Raw genomic sequence first — 17,424 nt, 5'->3', positions numbered from 1 at the left:
TGTCATGAGCTGTTACCGAGAACCACATACCAGAGTTTTTACAGTGTTATTAGCAACTGAGTTTTCTGAGTATTTTCCATTAGACTTAAAATATGTCAGATTGACTAAGTTTGTAGGTGCAACAGTTTTTATTAAATGTATAATTTAACATGCACATTTACGTCCTTTAAGAACCAATGATGTGCCAATCCCTCAGCCATAGTTATAACAGGCAATATCTGCTCTGCTCCATTCAGAATCACTAGAAGCTGCAGACAAGGCGATCCACTTTCCGCTTTGCTATTCTTATTATCCATGGAACCCCTGGCCCAGGCAATTCATCAATCGAAGGATATAACACTAATTTCTGATCACTTCATCTCACTATACGCAGATAATATTTTACAATATCTAGACAATATATCACAATCGCTCCAAAATGCATTGAAGGTCATAGATAAATGAATCTCATAAATTAAAATGACAAAATGAATCTAACCAAATCAGCCCTACTGCCGCTCAAGACCCCGATGGAGGACTCCATCTCTACTTATGGAATCCCAATCGTTTCCCGTTTAAATATTTGGGTGTAGATATATTTCCTTCCTAAGATAAAAACGATTGCCAGAAACCATAACAGCACACTCAAATCAATTCAATCTGACCTCAGTACATGGAATAATATCCCAGTTGCTTTAACTGGCAGAATATCTACTGTCAAAATGTATATATTGCCTCGGCAAAATTTCTATAGTTCAGTGCTTCCCATGGCTCTCCCTTCTGGCTATTGGGATAAAATTCATTGTGCGGTTTCAAAATGTATGTAGAAATGTAAACAATCGCAGATAAAATTAACACATTTATAGAGGAAAAGACGTAAGAGGACTATCCATACCAAACTTTAAATTGTATTTCCAGGCAATAGCATTTCACCCCATCCTAAATCTCTGTTTGTCCTGTACAACCATGGTCCTTCCGCATGGTGCTGAAATTCATACTCAACTCAGCGCGAATACCCTTGTTCCAATTGGATCTCAGCTTGCGTAGTACGTCAAGGCCAGTACGTCTCTAGTTGAGCAACACAAATGAGGAAAAAGTCAGTAGTTGTATTTGAACAAATGTTTTATTAAAAGTATGAAGTTCAGCACCACGCGGAAGGACCGCAGTTGTACAGGACAAACATAGGTACTGTTAAGAATTGTCAGAATTGACATTTTTACAAGTATCGACTGATGGTGACTCAATGTTGTTGCTAGCAAATCACACGACCAGTTATCAAAACTCAACTCTGCCTTGAAATAAGAGAACGGAGTTGAGCATTCCTCAGCTATTCAGAAGGGAACACTTTAGTGTAACTTTTGCATTGGTTATATCATCCCAGATCTGCGGGTGGATTTAATGATTTGGCGGGAGTAGGCTGTGAGCTGGGCTGCAGTGCTTATTAAGGGCATGGAGCTGAGCAGAGCTGGGTTCTGTTCAGTTTTGTACTAGGATTTGTCTCAGATCAGCCTTGGGACACAAACATAGTTAGATACAGACAGACAGTGTCACTTTTGGAATCTGCTAGCTAGCCTGGTCTCCCTGTCAGACAGCAGGTTAGCCTGGTCTCCCAGTCCTAGTCAGAAACTCAGACATTCCCAGTAGAGGGGCTTTGGGGAGGGAAAGGAAGCTGTTATCCTGCATGTTGGGTTTAGTGCAAATGGCTGGATATGTATTATGTTGGACGAGGGTTGTATTGTGTAGTATTGTATTACTGAAATCTGTATTATGGCTTAGTCTGGGCTGTTGGAAGGGGAACACTGTATTGTAACTTTTTGTATTGTTTATATCATCCCAAACATGGGGGGGTTAGAATGGATCAGAGCTGAGCAGGGCTGAGATCTGTTCTGTTTTGGGATTGGTCTCAGATCAGCCTTGGGACACAAACATAGTCGGAGACGGATAGAGACAGACAAATAGAGACAGACAGATAGAGACAGACAGTCAGGCCAGGAAACAGCTCTGTCTCTACAGGCTACACTTAGACAGGGGAGAGGATGCTGTCATTGGAAACCTATTGGTGAAATGTTGGTTCTCTTTATTATACTATTGGTTTTGGGTAATGGACATTGTATTTGTTTTGCCCCCCCACACACACATATACACACACACACACACACACACACACACACACACACACACACACACACACACACACACACACACACACACACACACACAATCCATTTCTTAAATGTTCCCAAACATTGTAGAGTGTCAGTATCAGATATGGCTGTGGCCACATGATCTGTGCCTTTCACTGCTGTTAAATCACACTTCAACCACAATGTGACTGACTGGCTATCTGGGAGCAGTGGGAACAAACTGGTGGAAGATTCAACCACCATGTGACTGACTGGCTATCTGGGAGCAGTGGGAACAAACTGGTGGAAGATTCAACCACCATGTGACTGACTGGCTATCTGGGAGCAGTGGGAACAAACTGGTGGAAGATTCAACCACCATGTGACTGACTGGCTATCTGGGAGCAGTGGGAACAAACTGGTGGAAGATTCAACCACCATGTGACTGACTGGCTATCTGGGAGCAGTGGGAACAAACTGGTGGAAGATTCAACCACCATGTGACTGACTGGCTATCTGGGAGCAGTGGGAACAAACTGGTGGAAGATTCAACCACCATGTGACTGACTGGCTATCTGGGAGCAGTGGGAACAAACTGGTGGAAGATTCAACCACCATGTGACTGACTGGCTATCTGGGAGCAGTGGGAACAAACTGGTGGAAGATTCAACCACCATGTGACTGACTGGCTATCTGGGAGCAGTGGGAACAAACTGGTGGAAGATTCAACCACCATGTGACTGACTGGCTATCTGGGAGCAGTGGGAACAAACTGGTGGAAGATTCAACCACCATGTGACTGACTGGCTATCTGGGAGCAGTGGGAACAAACTGGTGGAAGATTCAACCACCATGTGACTGACTGGCTATCTGGGAGCAGTGGGAACAAACTGGTGGAAGAGGAGGAATTTTACTCGAGGGCTCCACACTATTGAAAGGCCCAGATGTCGACAAATAGGCCATGGCAGATTCAGGGTGGTAGTACACGTACTGTATGTCATTATAGCAAAACTGTGAAAAATAACATGGAAAGTCTGGATTATTTATGGCTATTCTTTTATGATGCTATAAAGTAACTACATTATGTAGGCTAGCTCTCTCTCCCTCTCTAAGCTCTTTCAACGGAATCTAATAGAAATCCCTTTACTCTACACTTGTGCGCAGACGATACCCACTGCAAACCAAAACCATTTGTGTGAATAGAAAACAATGGCATGCTCTTGAGAAATGCAACCGATGAGTGTGTACTGTATCATGTGCGTTTATGCAAAATGTATAATCCAATTAACAAGTACAGGAAACACAGTGATCGCTCTATTATGGGAATACAAAAGGAGAGTGGTGCCATGTACTCTGAAAACTGCTCATGTGAAAAAAAAATGAAAGTTGCGTTAAATGAGTGTGTCTGGTAATGTGTTTGTTTGCAGCCCCATGCTGTGAAGCTAGATTGCAGTAGTGACTTCTCACTCTCAATTCAATTTCAATTGAAGGGCTTTATTGACATAGGAAACACATGTTTGCTTTGCCAAAGCAAGTAAAACAGATAAATAAACAATACAAAATATACAGTAAACATTACACTCACAAAAGTTCCAAAAGAATAAAGACATTTCAAATGTCATATTATGTCTATATACAGTGTTGTAATGATATACAAATAGTTAAAGTACAAAAGGGAAAATAAATAAACATAAATATAGGTTGTATTTACAATTATTTTTGTTCTTCACTGGTTGTCTTTTTCTTGTGGCAGCAGGTCACAAATATTGCTGCTGTGATGGCATGCTGTGGTATTTCACCCAATAGATATGGGAGTTTATCAAAATTGGATTTGTTTTAGAATTCTTTGTTGGTCTGTGTAATCTGAGGGAAATACGTGTCTCTAATAGTCATACATTTGTCAGGAGGTTAGGAAGTGCAGCTCAGTTTCCACCTTTTTGTGGGCAGTGTGCACATAGCCTGTCTTCTCTTGAGAGCCAGGTCTGCCTACGGCGGCTTTTCTCAATAGCAAGGCTATGATCACTGAGTCTGTACATAGTCAAAGATTTCTTACATTTTGGGTCAGTCACAGTGATCAGGTATTCTGCCACTGTGTACTCTCTGATTAGGGCCAAATAGCATTCTAGTTTGCTCAGTGTTTTTGTAAATTCTTTCCAATGTGTCAAGTAATTATCTTTTTGTTTTCCCATGATTTGATTGGGTCTAACTCTCTCTCTCTTTCTCTTTCCTTCCCTCTCCCTCTCTCTCTCCTCTCTACAGGCATACTTCCGACAGGGTGTTGCCCTTCAGTACCTTGGTCGCCATGCCGACGCGTTGGCCGCCTTTGCCTCGGGGCTGGCCCAAGACCCCAAGAGCCTGCAGCTACTGGTTGGCATGGTGGAGGCTGCCATGAAGTCCCCACTACGAGGTAACACTTCTGTCTTACTATCTCTCTCTGTTTTCTTCTCTGTCTTTCTAACGGTCAAAATGTCGCTAATCTCCATCCCCGTCAGTCAATTAATGTGTCAGTGTGACTCTAGCTGTCTGTCAGAGTGACTACTGTATGTCTTTACACTGTATATCTGTATTCGTCTGTCTGTCTGTCTGTCTGTCTGTCTGTCTGTCTGTCTGTCTGTCTGTCTGTCTGTCTGTCTGTCTGTCTGTCTGTCTGTCTCAGTGTATGTGTGACTGATTATCAGTCAGGCTGATCAGAAATATACTTATTTATCATAATAATCATCCAACAATACAGTCCTATTTTCCAATGCCAAGTAGCTTAATATCCAGGCCTTTCAGTAAACTCTGTGACTTCCCTGCTCCATGATGTGTGAGAGAGATCAGAGAGAGTGGATCCACATGTCTGTGTTCTGTTCTGTTCTGTTCAGAGAGGAGTCATTGTGTTTTAGGTTGCATGGAGCACCTCTGTCAATCCCTGTTAGCGAAAGGCTGAATCTGAATACATGGAAAAAACAAGCACTGAGTGAAAAACCCATCTGAGGTACATTGATTACATAAACCTTGTCACTGGAAGCCTAACAGCAAAAGGACTTGAGAGTGGGCCCAACACTAAACACTGTGGACCTGACTGGCCTCTCTCTCAGTAGAATAGGAGAAGCTCTTGGCTCAGGCTTTTTAAATCTCTTAATTGTTTACCACGTTTCCCATGGTGCCAGGGAGGGAGGCAGCTAGCGACGGAGGGAGGGAGCCTGTCCAAGGTTTGTTAGGGGGGGCTAGGTCGGGGGATTAAGAGCAATGATCCTCTCAGAGGGGCTCCTGGCATAGGAGGAAGATAATCAGCGTTACGCCAGCAAACAGGGAGGATAATCAGTGTTGTGCAGCCAAAACCCTGTGATAAGGAAAAGGTAGGAAAGCGTTGCTTTCTCTCGCTGAAGTCGAAGATGGCATGTTGCTGCCAGCCCGTCTTATCGTCCGTGTAACACACCCCTCCCAGGATTACCTGGGGATTACCAAACCCACTCATTTAATTTTCCCCTCGCTTGGAGTTTGGTGTCGCTAGGGTCTTACTAAACTTTTGCCCCAGCTAGTTAAATACAGAGTTGAAGTGTAATGAAGAAGATGAACAGAACACAGCCATGTGGATCCACTCTCTCTGATCTCTCTCACATACTGATGATATACAACTAGTATTAGTCAAGTAGCTACTTGTTGTTTTCAGGCCAACACATACATCACATTCACTTTCATGTTTTTCTTTACATGTTGACTTTTTATTCTGTCGTTGGGCATAGCGAGACAGATAAAGGTGTGCTCATTCAAACAGTGGACAAAGCACACAAATAATGAAAGCAAGAAAACATATTCAAGTCCTTTGTCTTCAAGGAGACAAAAAGTGTGTATAAAATTCCCCTGAAGCACACTATCACCACTGTTTGTGTTTACTTTAGTATAACAATGTTACATTCTCACATTGTCACTGTGGCTTTGCCAAACACTTTTCCCCACATGACGCAACACAGACGTTAGTTCCCTCTCTCTTCCTCGTATAGATCTGAAAGATTTTCCATGAGTCCAGAATTCTACTGTACTCTACGCCTTTGTGTTTCCCACAACAAAGAGCTTTCAAAGGAGGGGAAACTGCTCTCAGAACCCTCTGTATCCCCGGCTCTCTTCTCTGCCGCCTGTGATCATTATGTCAGCTTCGAACTCCTCAGATATCAAGGTTTTGATGCATCTTTTTTTTCCTGCGGTGAATATCGCTGAGTGAGATGAAATGAGAGAAATCAAGCCCAATCAGTAGTCATTGTTGAGAGTAAATGGGCTTGGTTCTCTTCTGTTCTGTTTGTCCCGTAAACTTGGGCCGCAGGTAGCCTAGCGTTTAGAGTGTTGGGCCAGTAACCGAAAGGTTGCTAGTTTGAATCCCCGAGCTGACAAGATGAAACATCTGTTGATGTGCGTTTGAGCAAGGCACTTAACCCTCATTGCTCCGGGGTTGCCGTTGATAATGGTTGACCCTGGCCGCGACCCCAATCTCCGAGGAAGTCTCAGGGAGAGTTGGGATATGCAAAAAAACACATTTCAAATTCACACATGCGTATAATACACACTTGTGCATGTGAAGTAGGACAAATATAAGAACCCACAAAATGATGATTATTATTATCTTGGACCAGCTCTGAAGTTCCCTGACTGAGCTCTTAGAGTTGGACGAGAGACAATGTCTCCATAATAAACAATGTCACCATAATGATCATGATGATGAGAAAATATGGTACTTTCAGTATGTTCTTTTTAGTATGTATGGGGATGCAGAAAAACAGACGTAGGATACAGGAGGACTTTAGCCCTCTCAGCAGTCAGCTCTCTGCCTCTTCACAGTCACAGACCCAAAGAAGAGAATGGCTCGTGAAATGGGAAGGTGAAATGAGTCATGGTTGTATTTAAAGGCAGGGGAAAACAGAATGTCCGCTACATGGGTTTGTAATGGTCACCAACCTCCCAGGGCCTCCCTTTTATGAGACCAAGCCTGAGAGCAGGAGAAGGAACTATATATGAATGTACTGTACCTGTTTATGTACATGTGGATGATATTTACTCCATGTTTGTAAAAGGATTGGTAATAATAGTACATGGGACTTATATAGGACTTTTCAATGAAACTAAACCGAGATATCAAAACAAGACAACGCCAGTCTAACAGCAGGAAGTAACAAAAACATGAAACAAAGAGAAGGGGACGAGCTTAAAGAAGAGGAAAGAATGTGATGTGTCAGTGTATGAGTGAGCGAGCAGGTGTTGTGTGTGTGTGTATGTGTGTGTGTTTGGGATAGAGAGAGCGTGTGTGGGAGAGAGTGTCTGTGGGGTGGGGCTTAGAGGTAGGCCAAGGTGAAGAGGTTGGGCTTTAGGAGGGACTGAAAGATGGTGATGGATTCAGAGTCACGGATGGTTGGAGGGAAGGAGTTCCAGAGCCTTGGATCATCCCTGGAGAAGGCCCTGTCGCTGAAACTCTGGAGCTTGGACTTGAGAAAGAGAGAGAATAAGACCGTGACAGAGAGAGAGAAAAAGAGAAAGACGGCGAGAGAGACAGAGAGACAGAGAGAGAGATAGCAATGTTTGATTTATGACACTACTCTGTGTATCACTTTGAATACAATTACCAGCTATGAATGGATATGATATGCACAGTGTTTCTGCTAGCGTTCCATTCTACCAACCGCTGGAACACAAGTGATGCACTTGAAATAGCATCATCAATTATATTTTTGAATGCTTGTGTGAAGACTATAGACGTGTATCATTTTGTGTGTGTGTGGTGAATATTAGTTTCAGTCTGGGTGGCTTGGTACTACCACCAGGCTATTCAGATAATGTTCATGTGTATTTTGTTGTTTGTAAGTGTTTGTCTGAACCAATGAGTGTCATGGTCTTTAAGTGCATGGGCATGACTGATACAGTAGCAGGCATACACTACATCTGACTGCAGGCACGATCTGCCTTGTACAGGTACATTATTACAGAAAAACCTCTGTGGGGGAGGAGTTGACCTAATTAACTGCAACTCTGCTAAGAATATTTGCAGAAGGGGCACAGGTATATTTCATATTCCCCTTCATGTTCACACACTTGCACTCACATATACAGTACACACACTCACATATACAGTACACACACTCCCACATACAGTACACACACGCAGGCAGGCACGCGCACACACACATACACACACGGGATGTCACCCCTGTCCCGTCCCCCTCCCTGTCAGCCTCCCAATTTGCTGCCTGGCTGTCTGGCGGGCTGGCTGGCAGGCTGGCTGGCGGGTAATGTCAGTAATCTGGAGGGGCTGTGGATCCCAAACCTTGCGTTGCCCACCGTTGATTTATAGTATTGTGTGCATTTTCAGCCTTCCCAAAGGTCACCTTGTGTGTCTCCTCTCCGCTCTGCATTCCTCTGCCTCTCTCCCCTGTGTGTTACAGCAGCATGTTCACCATCACTCTTAACACTCACCGGCCCTCAAAACCCACTCCGGATTTTCTTTTCTCTCTCAAACTGCAACATCGAATGAAAAAATGAAGAGACATAGAAATATAATTTCACTGTGCTGTCTTTGAAATTGCCCTGTATTAAATTGCCCGTAATAGTGGTACCTGTGAATGGTGTATTCATTTGTTTGTCTTGTTGTCAGTGAAATCCATGTTCTAAAGCAATCACTCAGACAAGCTCAGCTCATTTAGCTAACAAAAGACACACTGATTGCTCTCCCTGAAACACAGTAGATGTGACGGTCATGGAATTTTGGATGACGGTTATTGGTCAGCCAAAATATATTAGACACGCATTTTCTTCTCTCCTCCGCTCCTGACTGCATGTGCTTCTGCTGCAGGGAGGGGGCGTTGCCTGGGAAACTAAAGACTCGTCTGCTACAACACTTGCTTGTTTCAGCAAGGAGCAATAAAGTTTCATCATGTTGTAAGAGTCCATGTTACCTCTGAAACGGACTCAACCGCACGAATGCCCCGTCCTGTCTTCAGTCAGCTGTTCGCTACACACAGAAGAAAAAAACAAATATATATACACTACCAGTCACAAGTTTGGACACACCTACTCATTCAAGGGTCTTTTTTTATTTTTACTATTTCCTACATTGTAGAATAATAGTGAAGACATCAAAACTATGAAATAACACATACAGAATCATATTGTAACCAAAAAAGTGTTAAACAAATCAAAATATATTTTAGATTCTTCAAAGTAGCCACCCTTCACCTTGATAACAGCTTTGCACACTCTTGGCATTCTCTCAACCAGCTTCATCTGGAATGCTTTTCCAGCAGTCTTGAAGGAGTTCCCATATATGCTGAGCACTTGTTGGCTGCTTTTCCTTCACTCTGTGGTCCAACTCATCCCAAACAATCTCAATTCAAATCAAATCAAATGTTGTTTGTCACATGCGCTGAATACAACAGGTTTCACCTTACCGTGAAATGCTTACTTACAAGCCCTTAACCAACAATGTAGTTCAAGATATAGAGTTAATAAAATAGAGTAAAAATCACAAGGTAACACAATAAATTGACATAACAATAATGAGGCTATATACAGGAGGTACCGGTACCGAGTCAATGTGCGGGGGTACAGGTTAATCGAGGTCATTTGTAAAGTGACTATGCATAGATAATAAACAGCAAGTAGCAGCAGTGTAAAAACAAAAGGGGGGGGGTTCAATGTAAATAGTCCAGGTGGCCATTTGATTAGTTTAGTTGTTCAGCAGTCTTATGGCTTGGGGTAGAATCTGTTAAGGAGCCTTTTGGTCCTAGACATGGCATTCCAGTACTGCTTGCCATGCGGTAGCAGAGAGAACAGTCTATGACTTGGGAGACTGAAGTCTTTGACATTGTTTTGGGCCTTCCTCTGACACCACCTAGTATATAGGTCCTGGATGTCAGGAAGCTTGGCCCCAGTGATGTACTGGGCAGTAACACTACCCTCTGTAGCACCTTCCAGTCAGATGCTGAGCAGTTGCCATACCAGGTGGTAATACAACCGGTCAGGATGCTCTCAATGGTGCAGCTGTAGAACTTTTTGAGGATCTGGGGGACCCATGCCAAGTCTTTTCAGTCTCCTGAGGGGGAAAGGTGTTGTCGTGCCCTTTTCACAACAGTCTTGGTGTGTTTGGACCATGATAGTTTGTTGGTGATGTGGACACCAAGTAACTTGAAACTCTCGACCCGCTCCACTTCAATCCCATCTATGTTAATGGGGGCCTGTTCTGCCCTCCGTTTTCTATAGTCCACAATCAGCTCCTTTGTCTTGCTCACGTTGAGAGAGAGGTTATTGTCTCTGACCTCCTCCCTATAGGCTGTCTCATCATTGTCGATGATCAGGCCTACCACTGTTGTGTTGTGAGAAAACTTAATGATGGTGTTGGAGTCATGTTTGGCCACGCAGTGGTTGGTGAACAGGGAGTACAGGAGGGAACTAAGCACGCACCCCTGAGGGGTCCCAGTGTTGAGGATCAGCGTGGCAGATGTGTTGTTACCTACCTTTACCACCTGGCGGCGGCCCGTCAGGAAGTCAAGGATCCAGTTGCAGAGGGAGGTATTTAGTACCAGCGTCCTTAACTTAGTGATGAGCTTTGTGGGCACTATGGTGTTGAACGCTGAGCTGTAGTCAATGAACAGCATTCTCACATAGGTGTTCCTTTTGTCCAGTGTGGAGTGCGATTGAGATTGCGTCATCTGTTGATCTGTTGGGGAGGTATGCGAGTTAGAGTGGGTCTAGGGTTTCTGGCATGATGGTGTTGATGTGAGCCATGACCAGCCTTTCAAAGCACTTCATGGTTACCGACGGGAGTGCTACGGGCGGTAATCATTTAGGCAGGTTACCTTCGCTATCTTGGGCACAGGGACAATGGTGGTCTGTTTGAAACATGTAGGTATTACAGACTCGGCCGGGGGAGGTTGAAAATGTCAGTGAAGACAATTGGCATTTGGTCCGCGCATGCTTTGAGTACACTTCCTGGTAATCCGTCTGGCCCCGGAGCTTTGTGAATGTTGACCTTGCTCACATCAGCTATGGAGAGCATGATCATGCAGGCTGACCACTTCTGTATTGAGCGAGTCACTTGTACTTCCTGCTTTAGTTTTTGCTTGTAAGCAGTAATCAGGTTGAATTGGGTTGAGGTCGGGTGATTGTGGAGGCCAGGTCATCTGATGCAACACTCCATCACTCTCCTTCTTGGTTAAATAGCCCTGACACAGCCTCTGTGTCTCACAAAGACACGGAGGTTGGAACCAAAAATCTCAAATTTGGACTCATCATACCAAAGGACAGATTTCCAGAGGTCTAATGTCCATTGCTCGTGTTTCTTGGCTCAAGCAAGTCTATTCTTCTTATTGGTGTCCATAAGTAGTGGTTTCTTTGCAGCAATTTGAACATGAAGGCCTCCTCTGAACAGTTGATGTTGAGATGTGTCTGTTACTTGAACTCTGTGAAGCATTTATTTTGGCTGCAATTTCTGAGGCTGGTAACTCTAATGAACTTATCCTCTGCAGCAGAGGTAACTCTGGGTCTTCCTTTCCTTTGGCGGTCCTCGTGAGAGCCAATTTCATCATAGTGCTTGATGGTTTTTGCGACTGCACTTGAAGAAGTTCTTGAAATTTTCCACATTGACTGACCATGTCTTAAAATAATGATTGACTGTCGAGTCTCTTTGCTTATTTGAGCTGTTCTTGCCATAATATGGACTTTTACCAAATAGGGCTATCTTCTGTATACCACCCTTACCTTGTCACAACACAACTGATTGGATCAAATGCATTAAGAAGGAAAGAAATTCCACAAATTAACATTAAACATGTCACACCTGTTAATTGAAATGCATTACAGGTTACTACCTCATGAAGCTTGTTGAGGTAAGCAGAGGATCTCCGCATGTGTAGTTCCCACCGTGAAGCATGGAGGAGGAGGTGTGATGGTGTGGGGGTGCTCTGCTGGTGACACTGTCAGTGATGTATTTAGAATTCAAGGCACACTTAACCAGCATGGCTACCACAGCATTCTGCAGCGATACGCCATCCCATCTGGTTTGGGACTATCATTTGTTTTTCAACAGGACAATGACTCAATACAGCTCTAGGCTGTATAAGGGCTATTTGACCACGAAGGAGAGTGATGGAGTGCTGCAGCATCAGATGACCTGACCTCCACAATCACCCGACCTCAACCCAATTGAGATGGTTTGGGATGAGTTGGACCACAGAGTGAAGGAAAAGCAGCCAACAATTGCTAAGTATATGTGGGAACTCCTTCAAGACTGTTGGAAAAGCATTCCAAGTGAAGCTGGTTGAGAGAATGCCAAGAGTGTGCAAAGCTGTCCTCAAGGCGAAGGGAGGCTACTTTGAAGAATCTCAAATATAAAATATATTTTGAATTGTTTAATACTTTTTTGGTTACTACATCATTCCATCTGTGTTATTTCATAGTTTTCATGTCCTCACTATTATTCTACAATGTATAAAATAGTAAAAATAAAGAAAAACCCTTGAATGAGTAGTTGTGTCCAAACTTTTGACTGGTACTGTATATCAAGACAGTTATGACGGTTATTTTATTTTCATGATGCTCTTCATCACTAATCGTTGGTTACACGATTATACAGTAATTGTGTCAGACTTAACTAGATGCACTGAGGACTGGGATGAGTTTATATGGAGCTATTGAGATTTTCCATCTTACAAGATATTCTGGTGAACCAATCAACATGACTAGTGTACAGTAATTTACCTAAGCAGCATACAGTCATTGTTCGTGAGCTGCAGTATGGAGAACCTTGTGTATTCCATGAAACTGAAAGGAATTCAAAAAAATCTATCTGAATGAGTCCAGTAGCCCCCATCATGACCATCCCTAACCCCCTCCTCTCCCCTCCCTCCACATAGAGTCCCTGGAACCCACCTACCAACAGCTGCAGAAGATGAAGCTGGACAAGAGTCCATTCGTGGTGGTGTCAGTGATTGGTCAGGAGCTGCTGACGGCGGCCCACCACACCGCATCCGTGGTGGTCCTGGAGGCCGCGTTAAAGATCGGTACCTGCAGCCTCAAGCTGCGTGGCTCCGTCTTCTCAGCCCTCAGCAGCGCCCACTGGTCCCTGGGCAATGCAGAGAAGAGCACCGGATACATGCAGCAAGACCTGGAGGTTTCCAAGACACTAGGTGAGACCACAGGGGTGTATGTTTGTGTGTGTGTTTTTGTCTGTTTATTTCTGTTCGTATCTGTGGGTATTGGTATGTCTCTATCTGGTCCTGAGTTACTGTGTGTGTGAGGCAGCCCAGATTGTCTGGACTCTCCTGACCCCACACAGTTTGACACATAAGTGGGCAGTGTATAGCAGAGCAGCAGGAGATAAGGGTCTGGATGGAGCAGAGTGCTGTGGTTTTTAGGTAGAGAGCCTGGCTCTCTGGCTATGTATGGGGGGGCCTGTCTGTCAGGCAGATGTAATAAGGCCTCCCCCTCTCCACCTCTCACCCCACTAGGGCCGGAGGTCAGGTATAGCAGGTCTACTTCTACTGTGGAGCTCTGTCTGTACAGCAGCTTAGAACGCCCAGTACTCCATTTAAGGACATCATGGGATGTCAGTGTCAAGCAGATCCATCGCATCACTGCTCTAAGATGGTGGAGGACCATGACTGGCCTGTAAATCCACACTGAATGACAGCACATTTACTATTGATGTCCCTGTTGTACTGTATATAACCTGAGTGAGAAACAAACAAGTATACAGATGCTTGTATTGAAAGTTACAATGTATTGATTATGTTCTCAGATGAATTTGTATAGAGAACATTGTCCTTTGTCCCATACTGTCCTGGAGTGACTGTCCCTTACATGTCCTTTCTCCTCCCTTTCCTCCTCTGCTCCAGGTGACCAAACAGGTGAATGCCGTGCCCATGGCAACCTGGGCTCAGCATTCTTCTCCAAGGGGAACTACCGTGAGGCCCTGACCAACCACCGCCACCAGCTGGTCCTGGCTATGAAGCTCAAGGACAGGGAGGTAAGAGACTGAGACACATGGCCACATCCCACTCATGAGGAGAAGATGTGTCCTCTTATCAGGGGTTCCCAAACCTTTTCACTCAGGCCCCCCTTCCAGCATTGTGGAACCCCCCCCCCCCCCACACGCTATGTCTATTTCTATGGGCACAAGCACTGTTCATAACACAAATTGTTCACAACCCTCTTGTTGGGGGAGAGAACATTTGCTTATTTCCTGCAATTCTACACATTTTGTAATGGGGTGCAGAGAACATTTAGCAGTTTAATGTGTATTCATGTGATATTTGAGTGACTCGAACTTTACAAAAGAAAATCTATGGGCTAAAAAACAATGTTTTGATGTGGACATTTCTGATAAGTTCTAAATAGCTCTCTGATGTATGCGATAACTGACAATACAAGAGGACACCTGATGATGCACTACCCACTTTCGAAATGGCACCTTGTGCATTCTACTATTACAACTTTCAAGAGTAAGTTGAAAGCCCCTGTGCCCCCCTGTACCCCACAGTTTGGGAACCACCGCTCTATACATTACTCCTGGGTCAATTTGATGGTCTTTTCTAGGTGGTAGTAGGTAGGTTGGCAGGTAGCCTAGTAGGTTAGACTGTTGGGCCAGTAACTGAAAGGTTGCTTGATCAAATCCCTGAGCTGACAAGGTAAAAATCTGTCGTTCTGCCCCTGAACAAGGCAGTTAACCCACTGTTCCTAGGCCGTCATTGTAAATAAGAATTTGTTCTTAAGTGACTTGCCTAGTTAAATAAAGATAAAATGTAAGAGAAATCTCTCATATAGTTTTAGGTTATCTTCTGCTATAGGAGGGGTGGTGTCTTTTTTTGTTTCTGTTAGTGGTTGCCATAGTGATGTGTCCAGCATCCTCTCCTCTGTCTTGGTCGTTCAGAGGGTGACTGAAGGGTAAGACTGAAGAGCAGGAAGGCTCTGCTGCTGGTTCTCCTGTCAGAGAGAGAGAGGGATGAGAAGTGGGCTAGGAGAACAAGGGAAGGTGACAAGGCGAGGGATAGAGAGGTGGAGAGACCAATGGGAGGGCCATTAGTAACAGCTGGTGCTCCTCGTTATCAATGCAAAACGTTTATGCAGATATTATAGAGATATTTATCCTGTACATGATTCAGTAAGTCTGGGGCTTTGGCAACATATGCTGCTTTAGGAATGTCATTTACACTGATTAAGCTGTTTGGATATGAAATAGAGGGGGAAAGAAAACAGAGAGAAAAAACTGACGGACAAGGGAGAGTGAGAGCGTGAGGGAGGGAGGGAGAGAGAGAGAGAGAGAACGAGTAGGTGAGTGAGAGAGAGAGAAAGAAGAATAGAGGTAGAGCATGAGGGAAGAGGGAGGAAGGGGGAGGGCCAGACAGTGAGAAAAGGGGCTAGTTTCTCTCTCCCTTAACCCCGCTCTCACTCTCTCTCGCTCTCTCTCTCTCTGTGTGACTCTGCCTGACCTCTGTGGTGATTGTGGGGGGTGACAGGTGCTCGTTCCAGCACAGTTCCGTCACCCAGCCCAGAGAGAAGAACTCCCTTGCTTCCCCATCCCTCCCTGCTTCCCCAGTCTCTCCCTGTTTCCCCCGTCCCTCACTGCTTTCCCCCCGTGTCCGTCCCTGCTTCCCCCTGTGTCCATCCCTGCTTCCCCTGTGTCCATCCCTGCTTCCCCTGTGTCCATCCCTGCTTCCCCCTGTGTCCATCCCTGCTTCCCCCTGTGTCCATCCCTGCTTCCCCGTGTCCATCCCTGCTTCCCCCTGTGTCCATCCCTGCTTCTCCCGTCTGTCCCTGCTACCCCCGTCTCCCCCTGCTTCCCCGTCTGTCCCTGCTTCCCCCGTCCCTCCCTGCTTCCCCCGTCTCTTCCTGCTTCCCATGTTCCTCCCTGCCCCCTCCCCGTTCCTCCCTGCTTCCCCCGTTCTACTGCTCCCCCTCATCTCTTATCCTCCCCTCCAGCACCTCCCCGGCCGCTTCAACTGTTTGTTTTCGCAGATATCAGAGGACGTTTATACAGTCCAGACAGAACCACACAATGAGAAACAACGCTACAGCTAACAGCCAAAGGCCCCTCACATCTCTCACACAAATATCTCCACATAGATAGATAGGCAAAGAGACCACAGCCATCAGTGGAAGGCCTAGACCTACGTGCAGTATGTCATGCAAACAGGTTAAGTTACAGTAGTGTTAGGGTGAGCTGTATTTGAGTGCGCTTGTGGATAAGGTAAGGAGTGTGGGGGTCTGTGTTTAATTTGGGGGTCTCAGTACCCAATTCACATTAAAACTGACTATCCTACCGATCCTTGACTTCGGCGATGCCATTTACAAAATAGCCTCCAACACTCTACTCAGCAAATTGGATGCAGTCTATCACAGTGTCATCCGTTTTGTCACCAAAGCCCCATATACTACCCACCACTGTGATCTGTATGCTCTCGTTGGCTGGCTCCAGGTCATCAAATTTACTGGCTCCAGGTCATCTACAAGTCTTTGCTAGGTAAAGCCCTACCTTATCTCAGCTCACTGGTCACCGTAGCAGCACCCACTCGTAGCACGCGCTCCAGCAGGTATATTTCACTGGTCACCACCAAAGCCAATTCCTCCTTTGGCTGCCTTTCCTTCCAGTTCTCTGCTGCCAATGACTGGAACGAATTGCAAAAATCACTGAAGCTAGAGACTCATATCTCCCTCACTAACTTTAAGCACCAGCTGTCAGAGCAGCTCACAGATCACTGCACCTGTACATAGCCCATCTGTAAATAGCCCATCTAACTACCTCATCCCCATACTGTTTTTTGTTTTTTTCTCCTTTGCACCCCAGTATCTCTACTTGCACATTCATCTTTTCCATCTTCTCTATCACTCCAGTCTCTATCACTCCAGTGTTTAATTGCTAAATTGTTATTATTTCGCCACTATGGCCTATTTATTGCCTTATCTCCCTTATCTTACCTCATTTGCACACACTGTATATAGACTTCTTTCTATTGTGATATTGACTGTATGTTTGTTTAATCCATGTGTAACTCTGTGTTGTTGTTTGTGTCACACTGCTTTGCTTTATCTTGGCCAGGTCGCAGTTGTAAATGAGAACTTGTTCTCAACTAGTCTACCTGGTTAAATAAAGGTGAAAAAAAAACAAAAAAACATATTAGCCACTGGCAGTAATTGGCTGACCAGATGGTAGCTTTTAATGAGTGTGTTTGTGTGTGTGTGTGTGCCTGTGTGTGTTTCCGTGCCCCTACAACCCTGCCTTCTCAGTCAGACAGGAAGGATTAATATGAAGCCCCCACCCTTCCTAATCATATCCAGATCCTCCTACTAACACCAAGCTGTCACC

General features: G+C 44.8%; 1 protein-coding gene across 1 annotated transcript in view; it reads left to right on the top strand.

The window, feature by feature from the left end:
* Nucleotides 1-17,424, top strand: part of LOC115199591 (tetratricopeptide repeat protein 28) — a 225,624-nt gene that overhangs the window by 105,245 nt on the left and 102,955 nt on the right. The window contains exons 2-4 of the mRNA XM_029761921.1: nt 4,362-4,509; nt 12,977-13,249; nt 13,958-14,088. Coding sequence (XP_029617781.1) covers nt 4,362-4,509; nt 12,977-13,249; nt 13,958-14,088 — 552 coding nt within the window. The remainder of the gene's footprint in view (nt 1-4,361; nt 4,510-12,976; nt 13,250-13,957; nt 14,089-17,424) is intronic.

The sequence above is a fragment of the Salmo trutta genome, chromosome 9, assembly GCF_901001165.1.
Source record: "Salmo trutta chromosome 9, fSalTru1.1, whole genome shotgun sequence".
Classification (NCBI taxonomy): Eukaryota; Metazoa; Chordata; class Actinopteri; order Salmoniformes; family Salmonidae; genus Salmo; species Salmo trutta.
Note: the sequence above shows the minus strand (reverse complement) of the source record. Positions and strands in the feature narration are given on the sequence as shown.